Raw genomic sequence first — 21,795 nt, forward strand, 5'->3', positions numbered from 1 at the left:
TGTGGTAGAGTGCACATTCGCAAAGCAAAGTATCGGACAAAGGACACGGGCTGGGATCGCACGTGACCGATATCTTTTAACAAGTCTAATCAATTAAGACTTAATCTAGCTCCATTCATACCTCAATTGACTTACATACAAACTTAAAAATCTGCCTTAGTTTTTAATCAAAAGGGCACTGTCACAAAACAGTGCATAACATAAGTGCCGTAATTCAATACAGTAGAGTGCACATTCGCAAAGAAAGTGCCAGAGAAAGGACGCGGGCTGGGATAGCACGTGTGTGAGATCTTTTGAGAAGTCTAACCAAATAAGACTCTTATAATGTCGCTTTTTAACTCAATTAACTTACACACGTAGTTACAAATCTGCTTTTTGACCAAAAGGACACTGTCACAAACAGTACGAAAAACTTAAGTGCCCTAATTCAATACAGTAGAGTGCACAATCGCAAAGCAAAGAGTCGGACAAAGGACGCGGGCTGGGATCGCACGTGAGCGATATCTTTTAAGAAGTCTAATCAATTAAGACTTAATCTAGCTCCATCCATACCTCAGTTGACTTACTTACAAACTTAAATACATGCCTTAGTTTTTAACCAAAAGGGCACTGTCACAAATCAGCGCGAAAAACCCTAATTCAACGCGGTAGGGTGCACAATCGTAAAGCAAAGTGTCGGACAAAGACGCGGGCTGGGATCGCACGTGAGCGGTATCGATCGCGCCCCGCCCTGCGCCCTGCGCCACGTGGCCGCTCGCTGTCAGGCCGCGGATGTACACAGAAACAGATGCAGTGCAAACTCACTTTTATTCTGAGTTCAATAAGTGCAATTTTAATTAGATCTTAAGTTTTTAGATGGCACGAAGAATACGGTGTGAATAAGTAGTTCGCGTCCGCAAAATTCAAAATTTGAGCTAAGGACGGCACATGAAGCCAAACACTGACCCACATCTTACTCGTATGTAGATGCACTAAGAGCGATTTAACAATAACACAGACAAAAGTGAGAGATGAGTAAAATAATAGACAAAGTCTGATATGCTTTTAACTCAAATTGACTCTACATTACATTGTCTACATAAGTCAATCCATTGAATAAGCTACAAATAAGGAAATTCAATAAATCAGCTGCTGCTAGAGGCTATAACGCCTCAGTCTATCCAGGTAATCGCTCACAGTCAGGCCACGGACTTAGACTGGTCTAGGCTATGTGCTAGGCTTTATTATAATACCCGACAGGGGAATTCCCTGTAATAGACTTATTTAAGCCAAACCATTATGGGTTTAGTTTAAACTTTTTAGTGGCGACATGTAATTGCGTGTCTATTTTCAGCCTCTTCAAAGTTTTTAGGTAGCCTATGTCAATCAATAAGGTTCAATCTATCCGTTGAAATAATCGTCAGAATTGGTTTAGCTATGTAAAAGTAACAAGAAAACTTTACTATAGTTCCAAAATACTGGATTGTCATGTCGATGACATTGACAGTGGGGCGCCACCGTCAATACCGGATCGCTGGTTCAGATTTTTGCCATGTTGGAAACCATATAGTTGAACGATGGTAGCGCCCCCCTGTCATTGAGTTTGGTGGGACAGTTCAGCGTGGGTCATCTATACTACTACCTATGTACCTACCATAGACTACCTTTAGGCACATTTCATATCAGACGTCTCGCTTAATTAATAACTCTGATTTATAACATTCCATTAGATGAACATTGAACATATCGTTGGACGTACAGCTTAATCGAATGCCATGCCACAGTATTTGCATTCCACGAAATCTGTCAAACATTGGAGATCCATTTACTTTGTAACCAGGAATATTCGCTCTGTTTCGTTTGCCATTTCACATTCTATTAAGACTGACTTCCATGGATCAGGATTAACTTAGCTCAGAGACAAAAGTCATCTGACTCTATCAGTGGCAGATATAACATTACATAATTCGTTCATCATTTCAGCCATAGGGCGGCCTGCATCCAGCGCCTACCTGAAGTCAAAGTCAAAATTTCTTTATTTGTTTAGACTAATAAATAGTTCTTACAAATCGTCATTTTGCTCTTAAGGAGCCTCTACATGTCTCATAATCTTTTTACCCTACCAGCGCTTCGAGACCAACTGAGAAGAAGCGCCGCAACAAACTCAGTCACCACTGTCTGCCGGTTAATATAAATAAATAGAAATAGCAGTAGTAGGTACATTCGATTCGGGAGCAGTTCACTGAATTTACCATGCATTCTTGTATAGTGTATCTTGTAATGGGTATACAAAATTGCGTGGTATATTAAACAAGGTAGTGACGTACTAATATCTAGACTTACAGATTACATACTTAAATACTAGTAGAAATGACTACTCTTACGTCGGTCCACATTCGTTCGTTTCAACCAACGACTGGTCACTGTGACTCAAATCCTCTCCATTAGTAGTCTTTGGCGGCCATTAGCCTAAAGACATGTAGGTTCATTCCACTTTGACTAAATATTAATGTTTTTTGTTTCAGGTATGGCACACACCTACACCGAGGTTTCTACGAGCATTGGTGCACGTAAAATATGTCCAAGTAAATATTGTAAGAATGAAATGCAGACACAGCTTCGGACGTTGATATTTTATTTATGGAAAGGCAATGGATTTGCCAAGCGCACTCGCGTTTTGTACAGTCGGATGCATGTTCAATATTCTTTTTGTAAAGTTTTTATTTCTAATTACATCATTTCTAGTAGTTATTTCTGAATTTCATTTAGCTAGAATCTTGATCTTAGAAAGAACTAGCATATAGTTCTCATACATTGAGATAGGAAGAAAGTTATCGGACTTAGGTAAATAATGTCAAAATACTCAAAATGCATTGTCAAAGTTTTTATTGATTCTACAAAATATGGGTCGCTTTACACACTAGTTTAATTTAACACCTAGGGTCCAAGTTTATTCGGCATTTCAGTCACAGTCATTAATGAATAATAGAAAATCCTCCATTATTATTACTGACGGGATTGCTACCATGTACCTTAATTTTAAGTTTCCGATATTTCGGCACTGTTGCAAGCGCCCCATGGTCACGGAGTAACTGAAGAAACTTGCGGGTGAGAGACATATCTGTCTACTTTCTTTCGCAGTCTTTTATTACGATTGCCTCCCGTACCACTGTTTATTAATTATGTTAGCGACCATGAAAGTTTAAAACAATAAATCGTCCATTTTTCAAAGATTTTCCCACCAGACTGTACCTCGCGTAGGAACAGCTTCGCTCGCTGTAATGGGCCAAGTAGCTTTGTAGTCAAAGAATATGCCTTTGAAACATCAAGCTGGATTCTAATATTCACGCTGAGAATGCTGTATTGCAATATAAATGGCTGCTACAGCTTAAGGCTGGAAACTTGAGTTTTGCGAAGTTTTCAGAGATTTTTAAGACGTAAACTTACAAGTAACAAACAAAACTTATTTTAATATCCTTCTACAAAATGTGTTGAGGCCAGAAAGTTAATAAAAAATATATGTTGTGATGATGTTTGTAACGTTCTATAACTAACCTTACGAGTTTATAGAATACCATAATAGCGCTAAAATTTTACTCAATCTCGGTCATAGAATCAGTGCTATACGATCCATCAAAAACATTGATTGTGCTTAAAAATTAAATAAAGTTTTGAGTTTTACTTCCGAAATACCACACGAGTAAGTAATACTTGCCTTATGCCCGTTATCACTATCAATCCCTAATTTTTAAGTGACCCCTAAGCTATGGTAACATAACAGGAATTTTGTTTTCAAAGGAGTCAATTAAAAATTAGGGATTGATGGTGAAAACGGGCATAAATCTACCAGAAGATACAGATGATAGATACCACAATTGATTTTACGACATTTTACGTTATACAAACGTTTACACATAGAATATTCTCAAGGCAGAATTTTGTGGTTACTTAGTTTTCCGAAAGAGCGTACCGTGGAGTAGGGATGTTATGGATATGAAGCTTCGGTTATGGACACGGTTACGGATATTAGAATAATATTATACCGGTTTCAGTTACGGTTACGGATAGTAAATCATTTCGGATTATCCGAAAGTTTCGGATAATTTCGGTTACGAATATTATAATTTTAAAAGGTAAAATTCAAATAGCAAGATGTTGCGCGACCCACATAGCCACTATATGTACTATGTCATGGTATATGAAAAACAACTATGAGTGAAATAAGTATTTTGAGTTGTAAAAATATGTGAAATCTAAGACTAAATGTAGCAATAATAATTAACATAACTTTAAGAACAAGAACTTTTGCACGTCGCATGGGTCAGAATATGCTGGAATTAATTAAATTAACACCAATCTGTAACCATGTTCTTGCAAGTAAATGATTTTATTATTATTATTATGACGGTACCTATGATAAAGGTAAAACAGGCGGGTATATGATATCAGATGGTGCCAGGGGATGCCAGACAAGTAACAAATATTAAAAATATTAAGATTTAGACTCCGCCTTTATCCGAAATCATCTGAAACTTTCGAATCGGTTTCGGTTACGGATATTTTTTTATTTCGGATTTCCGACAGTTTCGGTTACGGTTACGGATATCCATAACATCCCTACCGTGGAACTGATATTTACGCTGGCGAACAGAATAAGATGTGCGATCTCAGATATTTTATTTACCGAGAACACTGTATTGTCCAGAACATGTGTTGCTTTAATTTTAATGGGAGTCTGGGAGTCTAGGTTGTATTCCTTCTAGCTAAGTCTGGAGGCGGTAGATTTGAAATTTAGATTCATGCGTTTATGTATAGGTGATAAGGCACTCTCTTGTATGTACATATACAGGGTGTTAGGTAAATTGGTATATGAGCCGACACTAGCCCATGTTAATATGGGCATATAAATGGTATGGTGAAGTCAGAAAATTGATCTTCATTTTAATTTTCATAAAAATCGGCTTTTATAAAAAATATTTTATATGAAAATTAAAAAAAATAAGATGATGATAACATAGGCTAGTGTCGGCTCATGTACCCATCCATTTACCTAACATCCTGTATACACCGTGTTACTTTGCATTCTTGCCATATTCACAGAGATAAAAGTAGGTAACAATACCTATTATTTAAGATAAACAAGAGACTCCCATAAAGAAAGTACACTAAGATTTTAGTAAATTTGGTTTTTCAGTACAAATTGGAATAAACCAATTTTGTCTCGCACGTTCTACAGGTGCAAGTGGAATAAACCTAGTGGGCGTGGCCTAGTTCTTAATTTTATGGCTTTGGGTACCAGCCTTTTTATCCAGTCATAATAACTATTTTAAAATACTCTTCAGTTGATTACAGATTTTCCTTTCTACTTTACGGGCTTAGGACCGTCAAAAATACGTAATAATTAATAGGGTTTCAATTAATTTACAACATTGTACCCTATTTTTACAAATTAATAAATTAAGTATGAAATGAAATCACCTTATTCACAATTAATTATTTATTTATAAGTTCCTACTTACAAAGTTTACGTACTGCGAAGCAAGTGTTCAAAGTGTCCTCCTTTCTGATGAAGGCACAGTCTAGCACGGCGAAGCGTAGGTTTTTCGCTTTAGTTTTCGCAACACATAAACGTTTTGTATCACAGTTTCACTAAAACAATCCTTTCATGTAACGCGTTTACACTGTTTATCTCTTCTGCGCATACCAGTCGTTTCGAGTCACTCCAAAAATCCATTGGTGTCAGGTCCGAGGATCGTGGTGGCCAAGCTACTGGACCCCTCGTCCAATCCACTGTTCAGCAAACGTATTATTCGCACACTTGACGTCCTCATTGTGAGGGAGCACCATCCTGCTGGTAGTAGAGCATTTGGTGTAACGCTAAGGGTACGTCATCAAGCATTTTTTCGTCTAAGACGTCTTGCAGACACTCCAAGCACCATTTTGATTAAATTATTCGTTGTTTGAATACACTTCAGTCATTTTTGTATTATTTATAACGTGATTTGTGTTTGATGGATTTCTCAGTTTTTTACAAGTGTCAAAAAGACATTTTAAAGACAATAGATTGCAATAGATATTTAAAAATACAATAAAAAGTTAAAAAGTCTCCATCGCCATCGCCAACAAGTGATGTGCATGCGTTACGATAATTAGTGGTGTGTTTAACAGATTGTCGATAAAATAAAATACTCAAGATTTAAAAAATTTTTTTTCGGGCATTATTTTTTTACGGATTTGTGTTCAGTATCAGTAATATAGTAACCTCTGTAAATATGGCAAGAATGCAAAGTAACACCCTGTATGTGGCATTAACTGCAGTATGGTGATAGGAAGAGCTTTATGTAACGAAACGTGCACGTTCCAATAACATGAGTGGTTCTCTCATGGGAGTTTCCTCGTTTTAGTGCTCGCAATTTAGTAATAAAGAGTTAGACGTTTGACCCGGAGGTAGTTAGACAAAATGCTGAAATGTAATAAAAATAATTGTCTATCATCAACAGCCCTTTACAGTCCACTGCTGGACTATGAGCCTCCTCCACTATAGTGGAGGGTTTTGCCATAATCTCCACGCTTGGCAGGCGGGTTGGAGATCGCAGTTTAAAAGATTGATGTTTTTCAGAGAGCGCTGCTGCCCATTCTCTGTTTGATGTGTAGTCCCTAAGTCGCCTCTTACGACACCCGCGGGAAGAGTAGGGCTTGGTGGCAAATGTATTCTACTCTGCCGTCACCATAAACCAAATTGTCTATAACCAACCTGTTTTGTAAGAAATTGCAACAAAATAGTGACATTGTATGTGCAAACAAACAATACCATCCATTAAAGGCTCCAGACATCGGTGTGGAGTAGAATCAGCGCAATAAGAAAATATCGCAATATTTTGTTGCAATTTCTTACAAAACTTGCGCGCAAAAAGCAAATCTAGTATGTAAATCATCAAACTTCTAATGCTCGTAACTCAGTTCAGACTGAGTTGAGAGGTATACATGTCATAGTAAGTTTGGTTTATTACACTATTTTGTAATCAAAAAACAAAGTTTGGTCGATGGCCGCGCGAAAAAAAAAGACGCCACCTTCCATACAAAATCTGGCATTGCCATTTGAAGTCTTGCTGACATTTGACGTAACAAAAACAAGTTATGCGCTAGGCTAGACCTTTAGTTACCTACTATCCTTTGGTCTGATTTAGCTTCAGAAAATCTAAATCCCATCAAAAACAATACTTGTCAAAAAAACCAAGTCTCGCAACTCAGTTGTTCTACGGTAAAAAGTTGTGAGATCCATGTAATACCAAGTCCAGGATATATTGACTTGGCCATCGCACCAAATAATTTAATTTACACGTGTTTTCATGCGATGGCCAAGTCAATATATTTATGTAAAACGTTAAAGATTTCCTGGCCTGGACTTGGTATTACATGGATCTCACAACTTTTTACCGTAGAACAACTGAGTTGCGAGACTTGGTTTTTTTGACAAGTATTGTTTTTGATGGGATCTCATTTCTTTTTGTATTTTGTAGACAGCAGTTATGTATCTAGAAAACTGGACCGAAATTGAAAAATTTTACTCGACTTGGCGGTTGCACTACCGTGCCCCCAAATATTTTAGTTTTTCCTTGATTCATACACCAAACACTACTTATATTCCAAATTTGAAGCTTCTAGGTCTGCTAGAAGTGCCTTAGAGTTTTGATGATCGGTGAGTCAGTGAGTGAGTCAGTGAGTGAGTCAGTGAGTGACAAAATTAAGTAACTTTGACCCGTTATAATTCTTAAACTACTGGTTCAAATTGAATGAAATTTTAAATATACCGTGTCTTTACAATGCCTGCATAGCTAATGAAAATTCAGCCTTCTAGTTTTATCCACAACGAAGTTACAGGCGGTCGAAAATGGCCTGAATTGCTTCGAGAAAAGGATGGTACGGCCGTGCCGCTTTTTTGCTCGACTTGGTGGGGGCACTGCCGTGCCCCCAGATATGATTTTTATTGTATTTCCGGTATTATCGTAAGTTATTCAAGTCTTACTTCTGTTTCAAATATTATGAATTTATTCACAATATTGGACAGGCTTCAGGCAAAAAATATTGTCCTGCTGTTGACTACCATGATGAATGTTGGCGTTTATTATAAAGGCGCTTGTCATAGAGTGAAAGATGTCGTTTCCAACGTTTTATCTTATGTTAACGTCCCATAACGCATAAGCATTCCCCAAACTCACCTTTATTGGGCTTTGAAAGTGATGTCAAGTTGCCGGCATTGAGGGACAGAAGGGTTTTATTTTTGAAATTGTTTGTACAGATAACACGTGAAAATAAACATTGTGGGTTCTTAAGTACTTGTCAAAGGGGTGATTATGCAAAAAATGTGTAGTCATGTGCTGTCGTGTGTAAAGATATCTTTTTTCAAAAAGAGAAAAAATGTTATCATTTGTTTATCTAATACAAATTCATTTATTTTGGAAGTAGGCTTTTAAAAAGCTGTCGATTCTAAAGTTTCAATGAAATGTCAAATATCTTGCTATAGCATATAGTCTCTACACCCCTATTTCCAATTATTAAAACATTTTTTCCTTCAGAATCACAGTAAATCTTCACAGAGTGGACTCGCCAAGACATTTACAGAATACCTATTGGACTTACCACAAAATTTGCACTACTTCCTTAACCGGGACGTCCCCACTAGACGCCACTAGTCCCCGAGCAATGTCCTACCACTTACTGTCGCAAAAACAACCGTAAAAACGCCGAAACATTTCATGTACGTACCTAGGGAGGCATTATGTGTAAATCACCTCGTGAATGGCGAGGTACGTCGTTTTATGGCCCGACTAAATCAAAACATGCAACGGGTAGGGTGGCAAGGGGTTAAGAAAAAACTGGACTAAGGCTTGACCTCTCAAGCGCTCTGCGGCGGGAGCAGACGCACATCACTAAGCTCTAAAGTGCTCTGCGGCGGGAGCAGACGCAAATCACTTGTCCAAGTTCGGGACCTTGTCATTTAAAAAATATAGTTCTGTTTCTTTCGCTCGAAAGTAATAATGCTTAAGTATGAATGTGATAGCTATATTTTCTAGGCACTATGGTTGCTTTTCAACCAAATTTTTCTCAGTCTGTGTTTGAAGATGACGCGATCCGCGGTGCCCGTCTGGGTAGTGAAAAAGATGGATGTTTTTTATCGTTTAGATGCTTTGGAAGTGTGTTTTTCTTTATAAAAAACGTGTATAATGTGATTAACTTTGGAAATAAGTGTTAATATATAACATTGCTTCTAATTTTGAAGGTGAATCAAGTGCAATCACAAAAAGTGACAAAAATGACGAATCTTTTTTTTCAAGTAAGTGTTGTACCTAAAATATATATTTGTTAGCCTTAAAAGTTACACCAAAAGACGGGTAATTTTATCCAGATTCCAAAAATGTGACTCGATAGTATGTAACGGTAATAATGATAAGCTATTTTAGGGAAAATGCGCAACGGGAAATTTTTTTTTTTTTCCCGCGGGAAGTGGGGGGCACTTGACACAGTAGCGCCTTCCCGCCGCAGAGCGCGTGAGGGGTCTTTTAACTTTGGCACATTGACAGTTTCAGTATGGGAAATATGTCAAAATGACAATTTTATTCTTCAGTTAAAAGTTATCCGACGATTGAAAAATCTGCCCTTAGATAATTATCTTATCTATTTATAATTAAACGAGATAATATCAGCTACGCTGCGCTTTCCGGTTTCGGTGGACCGACGACCTCATAAAAGTAGCGGGAAGGCGCTGGATGCAGGTCGCCACCAACCGGCCATTGTGGAAATCATTGGGAGGCCTATATTCAGCAGTGAACGTCCTATGGCTGATATGATGATGATGATGAATATCAGCTATTTTAACGGAAATCTAACAAACATCTATGGATTCAATTTTGGGTTTTTATACCCATTTGGTTAAAAATACGGTGTCACGATAAATCTAAAATCTGCCGTGTACAGTCAGCGTCAAACAGTTCGTGACATCCGAAGTTGCCAAATAAGTTCGCAACACGTCTTTGTTACAATTGGAATAAGGTTGCGTTGTCAATTTTTGACCACTTTAGTGTCACGGAACTATTTGACGCTGACTGTATGTAGGCGTTTGTCGTTTACGTTTGTTTCCATACAATTTAAGACCAATTAAGGCGTTGGACATCGTTATTAAACACCATGCCTTAGTTTTACACATCTAATTATTAAATTCTTCTTTTCATTTACAAAAGAAAAGAGTAGCCTTTCCTTACCTGAAGAAAATTAGTTGGTAAGCATCTAAAATTATAATTCATACTTTTAAGCCCGTTTTCACCATCAATCCCTATTTTTGAGTGACCCCTTTGAAAACAAAATTCCTGTTATGTGTTACCATAGGGGTCACTTAAAAATTAGTGATTAATAATGAAAACGAGCATTAGACGTACGATTTTACAAAAAATGTCAACATTGTCTGAATCAGGTTTTTTGTAGAGCATATTTATGTTCGTATTATTTGTCTCTGTCGTTTATTTCAATTACACTGAAATGAGAGCTCTGTCGAGAGTAGATCTTTGAAGTAGACGCGTCATAATAAAAGGTAGCTGTTGAAAGGTCATATATCCGACATAATTGTAAAGTGTGGCAACCCCCGACAGTGGAATATAAAAGTGTGCATCACATACATTGTTGACATTCAAGGCAGTAACACATTTATAAGGCCCACTTTAAAGACGAGAATGTTTTTACTTTATGGCCGCATAGTGCTGATTTATTAACACTATTTTAAATAAGTTCGTGGTCTCGCCGCGACAATGGATTAGCACTTCAAGTTTAAAAATAAAACGCTTTATTCCAGCAAAAATAAAATTCATATCTCAACGCCATAATGTATTTTGCATTAAAGCTAAAACTAACTTTATAACTTCGCCAAAAATCCACTCTTAGAAATGAAATGTAGAAATACTTATAAAAAAATTGTTCGGTTATTTAAAGTTATATTATTTTACATGTAACAGTTAACACACACAGTTCAATTAGTGTTAAGCTTTAAGCCTTTAAAAACTTTTACAACTAATTTAAATATTCTCATGTTGGAAATACAAAAAAAGTTAAATAATAAAAAAAACAAACTAAATATTCTGTCTGAAATATTCCAATAATTTAAATTTACAAAACATCTATTTATTGACATTTCAATTTACAGAAAGGAATTACAGTACCTTCCGAAATTTAGATACACAAGCAATTTATAACAGTCTGCACAATCGTATAAATTTTTTGCGTACCGCAAAAAATCCAGCATTTTTACAGGACCTCATAAAAAGGATTTGACCACAGATATATTTTCAAAATTTATTAATGGGCAAACCGAAATGGTTATTAAAAGCTAAGCACGATTAAGGCGAGAGAGGGCGCAATAAGCGTATTTGCCGAAGGTGGGCCCGGCGGCCATTAATATCGCTCGCAGCCTGATTTACGGCCGAACTCCGTGTGCCCACATGTGAGGCTGGGCGCAGGCGGGGGAAAACAGCCATTTATTTTATTTATGTATTTAAAAAGATCACCCAAAGTTTACAATAATCTAGATTTGTACAACAATAACATGCCATGAAAAAAAAATCAGTTAGTTTCAGGAATTTTCAGGCGCAACAATATAAGTTCTGTAAATAAAAAGTATAATGAACGAAAAAAATATGAATTTAACTACATATTTTTGTGGCCTATTTTAATAAAGCTGCATTTAAAAATAAAACACTTTCACACAGCCAAATCATAAAGCCTAATAGGCTAATTGTGTTGTTGTAGCTTTACTTTATTTATATAATTTTTCTTCGTTTTTATTAGTCGGTTAAGCATAATAAGTTATGATAAGAATAGTGGACGTCAAAGATAATGTTTACATTAGAAAATTCATTAAACATAACGGATGCATGTAACGGTCTACTCAAGCGGAAAATGGAATACATCTTTTAAGTTTTTATTTAATAACAGTAATCAAGTGATCACAAGAACAAGTTATATTAATATGTAATAAAAAGTGAATTAAACATTACCATTTCAGGATTATTATCTTTTTAGCCTGATTTTTCTAGTGGACTGCATCGATTGTTGTTATAGGCTGTCTAGATAATACATACATGGTACAGCTTATGCTAAATAGTGTGCCATCTTGTATTGGTTGAAAAACGTGCGTAATTATTTTTTTTTAGTTTGATTTAATGTAACATGTTCGCGTTGATTACCGTTTAAACTTATAATAATCTGCATGATGCAAAGCTATTATTAAAAAGTAATCAATATGTACGCTATTATTAAAAAGTAATCACATGCATTATGAGCACTATGCTTAGAGCGAGATAAAATAAGGAAATGAAGAAATTAATAAGTAAATGATTACCAACTGGTTGGTGGGTTTTTTTTAATTTTATTTAATGTTTTTGCTGCAGTTCTCATAAAAAGTGTGAACGTCTCATTCTCAATCAGTATTTGATTTAGAATAATTCCACAGACAAAATCGTTTAAAACTCAAATTGTGAATACTTTTATACGGAGACAATAATAAAGAGACACTTTCGTAACATTTTTATTAATCTTTCTTACTAATGTTAACCTTAAAATAACCCCATTTTTTAAATAATATAATTTTTTTTAATAATAAAAATAAAGATAGTTTATAGTTTAGTTTAACATAATGCGAAGTGTGCTGGCTGCTCTCGTTTGCGCATGGCCTTTAGAAGATTATCTCGCCCGCAGCAAGCGGAGTCACCGCGTACATGATACGGCAAGTTCTTTCTTTTTAATTTACTACAATATCTCAAGTAGTTCTAGAATTTGGTCTGGGGAAACGTTTTAAAATTTAAAGTAAAGCAACTGGAGTGTTTCTGTGTAAGTAACAGGAGTGTATTAAAGTAAATGGTATATTTCCACCCCGTTTCTATAATATTACAATCCTTGTTTATAAGTCGCATGCCTAGTTCTTTTTTTGACCATTATCCAGTAAACAGACCATATTTTCATGATTCCAATTACACAAAATAATATTTCGTTTTTCTTTAGGTATAATGTCTGGAGTCAAACATAAGGTCTCTGGATTGCGCGAGACTAATTCTTTCACCCCCTGATTTGTTAAACACTATTAATTAATTAATCAGAACACGAAGGGAGGTGATAAATAAAGCTTTTCCACTAGGTAGCTATTTGTCCCGTGTTTATTAACCCTAAAATTATTAACTTTCAAAAAATAAAACAAATGTGTGTCATAAAAACAAACATAATATTATCTCTTTCACGGTAAATTTAATAATCTATCTACAAACACGCGAAAAACAACTCGCTAGTTATAATTTATGAACATTCTAAAAGCATCAGCGGCTCTTACCTTTAATTAACTATTAAATTAATTAAAAGTCCCTTTGAGCGTGGACAGATGGCGATCAAAAATAAACCTCGTGCGTGTTTCTCATCGTGCACGTGGACGTTTTCAAAACCATGAAAAATTTACGAGGCATGCAAATTTTTCGTGATGTAATCAACGCGGGCCCAGTGTGGGGCCGTGACCTGTTTAATCAAAGTGATGATATGTGACGGACAGGTGACAATGTTGCAATTTTGTCACAAAGGAAAATGAGCTTTGGAAAAAAATATAAAAGTAGTTTTATTGTAAGTGACAAGTGTCGAAAATAACTTTTTACACATAATTTTGACGTTTTTTGGACAATAAACGTCAAAATTATGTGGTGACTTTTAGCATTGTCTGTTTGAGGGTTAAGATCCCAACATGTCTTTTGTTGAATGCAAAATATGAAGAGCGGTTGATTTGCGCGCGTGCCGCAGCGTCCGCCGTCAGCCGCCGCTTCCATCAACGCGTTGCTTTGTTTGCGTTTTGTTCGCAAAATTTACGATTCCACCCGAATTGAACGTAATTTACTTACGTCGAAACGTTCCCAACTTTGAGGCTCAGATTCGCCGGCCGCGACGGAGGATGTGGAATGGGCTTCCTTTCGCGGTTTTCCTTCCTCGTTTAAAAAGCTGGCTATTTTGAAATGAGTTTCTAAGTTTACGAGTGGCCCTGTTACTTTCTGTTGCTTATTCCTTTTTATCTTTACAAATAAAGATAAAAAGTCATCAGAATTTTCGCGAACGTTTGCTTAAGAAAATAATCACATCCCCTCGTTTAAACCCGGTCGGTACTCGTAGCTCGGAAAGTTGCAAAAAAATCACATGACATTTTATCGTCTAATCCAATCTAACTTTTAAACTCATCAAAGGCCGCAACGTGTCAGACCGAATCAAGGCACAGTCGAGGTAGCGCGGAATAAATAAGTTTCCCCAGATTAAAGTGTCGAAAAGCTTGTTGTGCGGCAGGTGGTGAGTAATTGGCGCGCGCGGCGATATGACAGCCGTGCCAGATTGGACCGGACATCGCCGGAGATAGCGCCAGTGCGAAAGGCAGGAGGCGTGCGTTTTGCGCCAGTGTTACACTAACAATTGACGATCGATTTTTGTTCTTGTCAGGTTTGGGAGTTCCTTTTTCATTTCCTTTCAAAATATGACGACCTATCGAGATCATTATCTGTATGAAGTTATACTGTAATCATCTTGCTTTTTTGTTCTTTTTACATCCAGTACACTTACTAAGCTGAAGGCCATTTTAAAAATACCTTGAAGTTTTTTTTTATCCACAACGAGTAAGCTCTTGGCCTGTATCTCACCTGGGTTGGGGTTCTGGATTCCCGGTATAGTTTTCCAGTAATTCGACACTATTTGACAAACGCCTCCAACTACTGATATAATTCATAATTTGCCATTGTAGTATCCTAGCAGCCTTAATCAGTTCGTGGTCTATTTGACAGGCGGTCGTTTCACTCCTCGATAGAATCAGGCACAATAATTTTGTTGAATTTCTTCACGTGATCGGGGATGGAAGACGACTTCTTAAAAATGTCTGTCTTATACGACGGTAGTAAGTTTGATTCTTCACGTGGTTGGGAATGGAAGACGACTATCTTCTTAAAAAGGTCTGTCCTATACGGTAGTAAGTTTACTCAATAATATTCGTCTGCACGTAAGTTTGTGCAGTGGGGGTGAGTTATTGGCGGACGCGGCGATATGACAGCGCCAGTATTGGACCGGACGGCGCGGGGCGATTTTTGAAACGTTTTCGCATACGAATTTGCATGAATTGAATGAGATTTCCTGTGTGATTTTTCAAAATACGCCTTCAGTTAACTGAAAAACTACTTCGTTTTTAACTAGAACGTTAACTATTTAGTTAATGATGGTTCTATCACAGTCTTTTTCGTATTATATTTATTTTTCTTTAACGTTTACCTGTAAAGTTCATCTTAACATCTTTGTTGAAACCTGACGTATCTCTACTCTAGAGGAATAGTTCCTTATCTAAATCTTTGTTAAATAACTGCATTTTAATTAGTTTAATATACTTGTATTTCATAACATAATAAGTACCTACATATTGACCCTATCGAATAGCAAACCCAAGAATTTTTTCGCACAGAGCTAGTAAAATACTATCCATCTCTTCAAAAAATCCTCAACTCTGTTGATTCTTTCCGAGGACTTTTAGCTCGGCAAACACAGAAAGGGTTCACCATGTTGCTTATTTGTTCAGCTTTCTTCCCTCAGGTTCTGAGGACCTCATGGCTACTCAATTGATTTCACAGGTGCGCGTATTTAACGCTACGGTGTATTTCCACGCCAGTGCTCTATATTTTTACACGCAAAACAAAACCTATTAGCGAGTGATATGTGTCTTCTATAAAGTAACTATTCTACTGTTAGTGACTATGGGTGGATTCGACCAAACAAGAGTAAATATTAATCTCAGCATAAATCGTCAGTTATTTGAAATTTTGACATATTTCCCATACTGAAACGGTCAATGTGCCAAGTTATACCAGGAGTTATTCTCGGGTAAAAGTTCCTCCATTTGCATGTACCAGAGTAGGTACATTAGAGAGGATCATGCTCCAAAAGTGGAGACCAGATGACCTGGATTATGAACAAATATCAACATGAAGTACTAAGTAAGAGCTAAGTACAGATGTCAAGCTAAATACGCATGTGGCATCTTATAGCTGCTATTTTGCAAGAAAAATGTGTACACTAATTTGGTATTTTTAATGAGAATTTAAAAGATTTTCTACAACAAAGTTTCGATGAAAATTCCAAGATGTTTTGATCCAAAATGAAAGATTTCAACAGAACAACATAATAACTGGATAATATAATAAGGTCGTGTAGTTTGGAAAACAAAGAACCAATTTGAAGTTCTAGGAAAGAAGATGTCACGCTTAAATATACAAAGTAACGAAACGTTGTGATAACATATCAAATGGGTTTTCAAGTTTCTTTGAACATTGTTTTTTGTTATCTAAAATTATTTTAAATTACTTATCCACAGTTAGTGCTGAGCTGATCCGACTTTGTGAGTTATGAGTTTTGAGAATTTAACGTCACTTAACAATATCAGTTTAGTTCGCGTTATTTGAAGCACATAGTTTACTATTGTGTTCCGTACAAATGCGTTAATTTGTACTCGTATAAGGCCTCAATGACCCAACAGTTGGACTGTCGAGAGTTGTGGTAAACCCATTTCTATCATAGCATATTTCACGTAGCTAGAGGGGTTAACGTGACTAATATTTCTTTAAAAAAGCCTAGTCAGTACCCGTTATACTACACTTGCGAGCAAAAATATGGAATTACCCTATTTGTTTCGAGCGCTCACAAAAACTAAATGACTGATAGAAGACAAAATAAAAATGGTACTATTTTAAGGTAATATTATAAACTTTAAATTGATACTACAGATACATACATAGTCATTCAGTTCATAAGATCACTCAGAACAAAACACAAGGGGGTGATTCTATACTTTGCTCGTAAATATAGTTCTCTTTTTAAATTAAGGCCACGATGACAATCACCCAAATGAATCTAAACCACTTCGCGCTCAACAACTAAGCCTAAAATCCCTAGAGCCGGCAAAAATCTTTATTATTACCGTATTGATTGTTTCCCAGCGAAAAGGGCCCTCCATTAACTTTAATATCACAGCGAAATCTCGGCTGTAATTGAGGGTACTTTAAGTATATTTCAGTAAAAGAACTGTAGATTGAACGTCACATACAAATATTTGTTGTATGAAACGCTGGAGAAATTTCTTTAGATCCCGTATTAATTGCTACTGGTATGAATAAGTTTGTGAGTGAAACTTTGAGCGAGTTTATTTGCAAATGTATAAAACTATTAAGCTTACACGAGCTAGCTTTGTGATGTTAGAGCTTATGTAAAACTACATCAGAGCACTCATAGACGTGCTTTTCAAGCATTTTATCTATTTCCAGTTAGATTTTTATACACACTAGTTCTTTGATGCATAATTCTTTTACATAAAGTTGCAGTTTCTCGCTCTACTTTGAGTTATCAAACTCCACGTGTGCATAAAGGAAAAACAATGTACGTCAACTCCTGTGATATGGGCCTTTTAGGGTAGGATAAGGATAGCACTAGCCGATTGTTCTCCCAAAGTGGCATGATGGGCAAGTTATTTCTGACTATGTATAAGGCCCTGAAAAGGGCCTACGTTTTGTAAATAATTTGAATTAACTGTGAATCTACGTCATTGGTGTGTCTACGTAACATCTCACTCCCTCCCTAGCCTCTCCCTTCCGCCTCAAAAACGAATTACGCGGCCGAGCGCGATTCGACATCAAAATAAAATTATACCACGATGACTTATTGATGGCGAGTTAAACGAGCTATATGATAAGTTGAGGCAAGGTTGTCGCAATTTCGCGAGGGTAGCTGGAAACGTTAAATATTACGTCGCGATTCAATTTGCGGGAGCGCAGTAGCAACGTATTTGCGGAGCGACCTCCGAGGGTCCCGGCCCTCGGCCACAGAGTGGGTAGGGACAGTAAGCCCAGGGTATTTACGGCGTGGGTGTACGCACGGTGTAATGCCTACAGGCATGAGATTGCAGCGCTTGACGTTGTTTGCGGTACCTAGTCCAACGCTTTAGAAGTTTAGTGGGTAGACTCCGACCTTTTGAAGAGTCCCCTCATAACTCTGCCACTGACTTTCCTCAATAGGCAGGGTATACAGCATTTCCTTACGAAAAGAAGGGTACAACCAACGTGACGCGTTTCTATGTAAATAAAAAGCTGTCACGTTTGTTTATAATTCATGTAATAATATTAGTAATAATATTCATGTAATAAATTATTTAGATTACATATTATGTAATCTAAATACATAATAGTTATGTAGTCGCGTAGTCAATAATGTGCTGTCTTGAAAGTAAGACAACATTCGACATTCCAAGAGCCTGCGAAACAAGATCAAACTTTAGTTCTTAGAAATATTAATCTCTGGTCCTTCTGTGCTCTCGTGCTCTATGGCCGCCTCCTTTGGGCATGCATGTTTGGATAAACCTTTGTCGGCAGAGGAGACCAATGTTTGCCGTTCTGTAGCTCGCGAGCGTGATATTAACGGATTTAGACCCGGTTCAAAGAAACCGTGCGCATGTTTTAAACTTTAAAGGTTATTTGAATTTTTAAATCGGATCTTGGACATGATTGCTATCCCATCTATGGGTTAATATGAAAACTGTGTTAGAACAATGGAACAATTTTACTACATAAATAAGTACCTATTCGTAAAGTTTATTTACGTGCTCTTCTCTATTTTTGCTGTGCCCGACCAGGGTCCATACCTACTGTCCTATATTATTATATTTTCAACGTCCTGAATAGCAGTAAAGAATTTTAATTTATTATCGGTAAACTACTTTTACACGTGTCAATTCAATATTTTTATCCTTGGCACAACTTTCAAGAAGCTTTTAATATCAAAATGTTTTATTAAATTGGGCTCGTGTATCGTCCATACAATAGTTAATTAATTAGCAACTTTCTCTTGCTAGTAACCTTTTGACTAACTTTGCTCTACATTAGTTTGTAGTCTACATTATTCATGTTGATTTACAACTTTTGCTTATTTCGTCAATGTTAGAAATTTAGTCGTTTAACGAAGTATTGACCAAAAATCTGAGACCTCTAGTGGCCATTATAATCATGAATACGCAATCAACGGAAAGTTAACATGGAGTTGACATTCGACGAACTTTTGCCCGAACAATTTTGCCGTTAACATTCTTAAATATACAATTTCCCAAGTTCGTCCGCGAAAGAAAATGTTTCTGGAGGAAAAATTAAAGGGGGGGAACAGGGCAAGTTGTTGATAAGGAAGTTTTCGCCCAAATAGCTGGCTAAGGAAGATACAATGCCGAATAGCTTTATTTTTAAATATTTACAGAAAAAATACTGTATTTTTTTATGTAGGTCGACTAGCATATTAATATTTAAAGATATGACTTTATCTTATCTTCCAAGTATAAACCACCACAATACTTATCGCATTGTACCTAATTCTGTAAAGTGTACTTAAGTGTAAAGTTCTTTCAGAAGCTGATAACATTCATTACCCAATTTCCAGTGTAATAATAAAGCCACTAAATACTAAATGCTGCCCCAACATTACAACCAAACATTCCCCGAGCTAGCCCCACAACCCTTTAAAATCGATTAGCCGCCCGCCGACGAAGTTCCTCGCACCTATAGTCGCAACTAATTTCAGTTTACAACAGCGCAAAGCCTAGTCCAAAACTTTACAATTAACTACACGCCAAAAATTACTTTTTTAATAAAGAATTTCCCAGTTTATTCCGGCGATCCAAGCTAAGTGGTTGGGAAAGTAAATGGTGGGTGTTCCTGGCGAGCTTAGTTTACGTCGGTGCGTGGCGCGACTTGCAAAAAGTTATTAGCGACGGCCCAAACCGAGTTTGCGTAACTCCTTAACGGATATGGGCTCTCGTGGCTCCCGGATCTGCGAATAATTACGCGTTTCTTATTAAGCCGTCCGAAAATACTCCCCGCGATGGGTAATTTTGTCCCTCACTCCCCACAAGTCCCCACTTCACATTTTTCGGAACGCAGACGGGCGATTGTGGTTAAATGTAACGTGCTAATCAATTTATTAACTCGGCCGGGTATTTACGCACCGGCTACCGACATGAGAGATCCATTACAACCTTTTTTACTTCATGTTTACTCGCGAAAGTGTAAGTGCTTCGAGAAAAACCCCGATGCTGGCACCGTAAAATATAATACGAAGAGGAAAGAGAAACGAACTTAGAAAAAGCTGTTTTATATTGTGTGCTCAAGTCAGAGAAATGCCTGCTTCCGTTTGTTTACATTTCATTATTCAAATTAAGAGTTTTCATCATACTTACTTATAAAACGGCGAAGAAACATTCTAAGAGGTCGGAAGTACAGAAATGGACGACAAAGTAAAATTGCGCCCTAGAAGTTTCCGTACCGTTTGCGGAGCAAATATAATGCGACTTTTGATGAGGACGTTCTCTTTTAAAATGTATGCGTATACATTTTGTAATTTCTCGCGATATTAAGTTGTGTTAGGGAGAATGTTGTGGAGAATTTTCTTGTTTATCACTACGGGGATATTTATCCCAATATTCTGGGGTTCAATATCGCCGTGGCCGGGGGCGCTCGGTGTATAAATCTCAATTTGCATAATATATTTTCGTCAGTTTAAAGGTGTCGGTTCGGCGGTGCGGTGGGTACGTGAAAAACCGCCTACACAGCATCCGCCTCATTTGTCATTCAACTCTGGGTCCACATTTAATTTTCGCCGCCGCCGCCGGCTCCACGCCGACTTGGCCCGCCGCTTACGCCGGAGATCGGAACGTTTAACAGCTACGTTATCTTCAAGCGCTTCTTTTACAACGACTTCACTGTTGTTCAGTCAAAACATACATAAATCTCCTGAAAAGTTTTCGCCATTTTTATGTTGGGATGGATAGCTCTAGAAAATTCTTTTAAGTGACTTTTTTTGCTGTTTTGTCCGCTTAACGCCGGTGAGTTTGAGCTTAAATTTTTAGTGGCATCTATTTGTAAGCGATAAACATAAAGTTTTTCGATTGCTGTAAAGTTGCAAAGGGATCAAAACAAAAATATAAAAATATTAAAATACTACACAAAGTGGTAGAACGTTTTGTTATGCAAGTGCTTGCATTGCATTTTGTTACAAGTGTCACTTTTTAGTGAGCATAAGTTTGTGTTTCAAATGAGTTAAATGTGTTTGTGAAATTCATATTATTCGTCATAGAGGCCTAAGAATAATGAATTTAGACTAAATTAAAAATTAAAAATTGCGAATTTTCTTTTTGATTACGTAACGTATTCGAATAAGGTACGAATATTATCAAGTTCGATTGCTCCAGTTAATTTATTAGCGATTGTTTTACGACCTCCTCCCGGGACACAGCATCCTCCCTCGTTATAAAAAGCTTATCACGATCCACCCGGTATAGTTACGGACAAAATTGGATCGGATAAAAAGCGTGGCGTTTTTGTGTCTCGTAAAAAGATAGCGCTCGCCTATGACACAGTAAAGTTGAACAGTAGAATGTCCTCTGAAATAATACCGTTATCAATTTTTGCAGTAGATAATAATATCGCTTTGATGTAAAATTGGCTACCTTTATAACCAGCACAACTTGCCTCAACCAACACCCAGTTTCGGCTTGACGTTGAATTACGGGACACCCTGTATGTGAGTGACTTTCTTAATTAAAATATCCGCTTTACCAGTAAATCGTCAGTTTATATAGCATACGATTACATAGATTGTGTTTGCGAGTGATAACGTTACATGGTCGTAGTCGTAGTTTTCGAGATTCCCAAATTTTTTAAAGCTGTCCCAATTCAATCTACATGTAAC

General features: G+C 36.9%; 1 protein-coding gene across 3 annotated transcripts in view; it reads left to right on the forward strand.

Moving 5' to 3' along the window:
• LOC114357765 (max dimerization protein 1) overlaps window positions 1-2,691 on the forward strand; it is an 84,466-nt gene extending 81,775 nt beyond the window's left edge. Inside the window, exon 5 of one of the 3 annotated variants that reach the window (XM_028311541.1) lies at window positions 2,505-2,691. In XM_028311541.1, the coding sequence (XP_028167342.1) occupies window positions 2,505-2,553 (49 nt within the window). In that variant the 3' untranslated portion in view covers window positions 2,554-2,691. The remainder of the gene's footprint in view (window positions 1-2,504) is intronic. The other 2 variants (XM_028311540.1, XM_028311542.1) reach the window with 2 other exon arrangements.
• Window positions 2,692-21,795: the final 19,104 nt, after the last annotated feature.

Source organism: Ostrinia furnacalis, unplaced genomic scaffold (assembly GCF_004193835.3).
Source record: "Ostrinia furnacalis isolate ACB-3 unplaced genomic scaffold, ASM419383v2 OfSCF3350, whole genome shotgun sequence".
Lineage (NCBI taxonomy): Eukaryota > Metazoa > Arthropoda > Insecta > Lepidoptera > Crambidae > Ostrinia > Ostrinia furnacalis.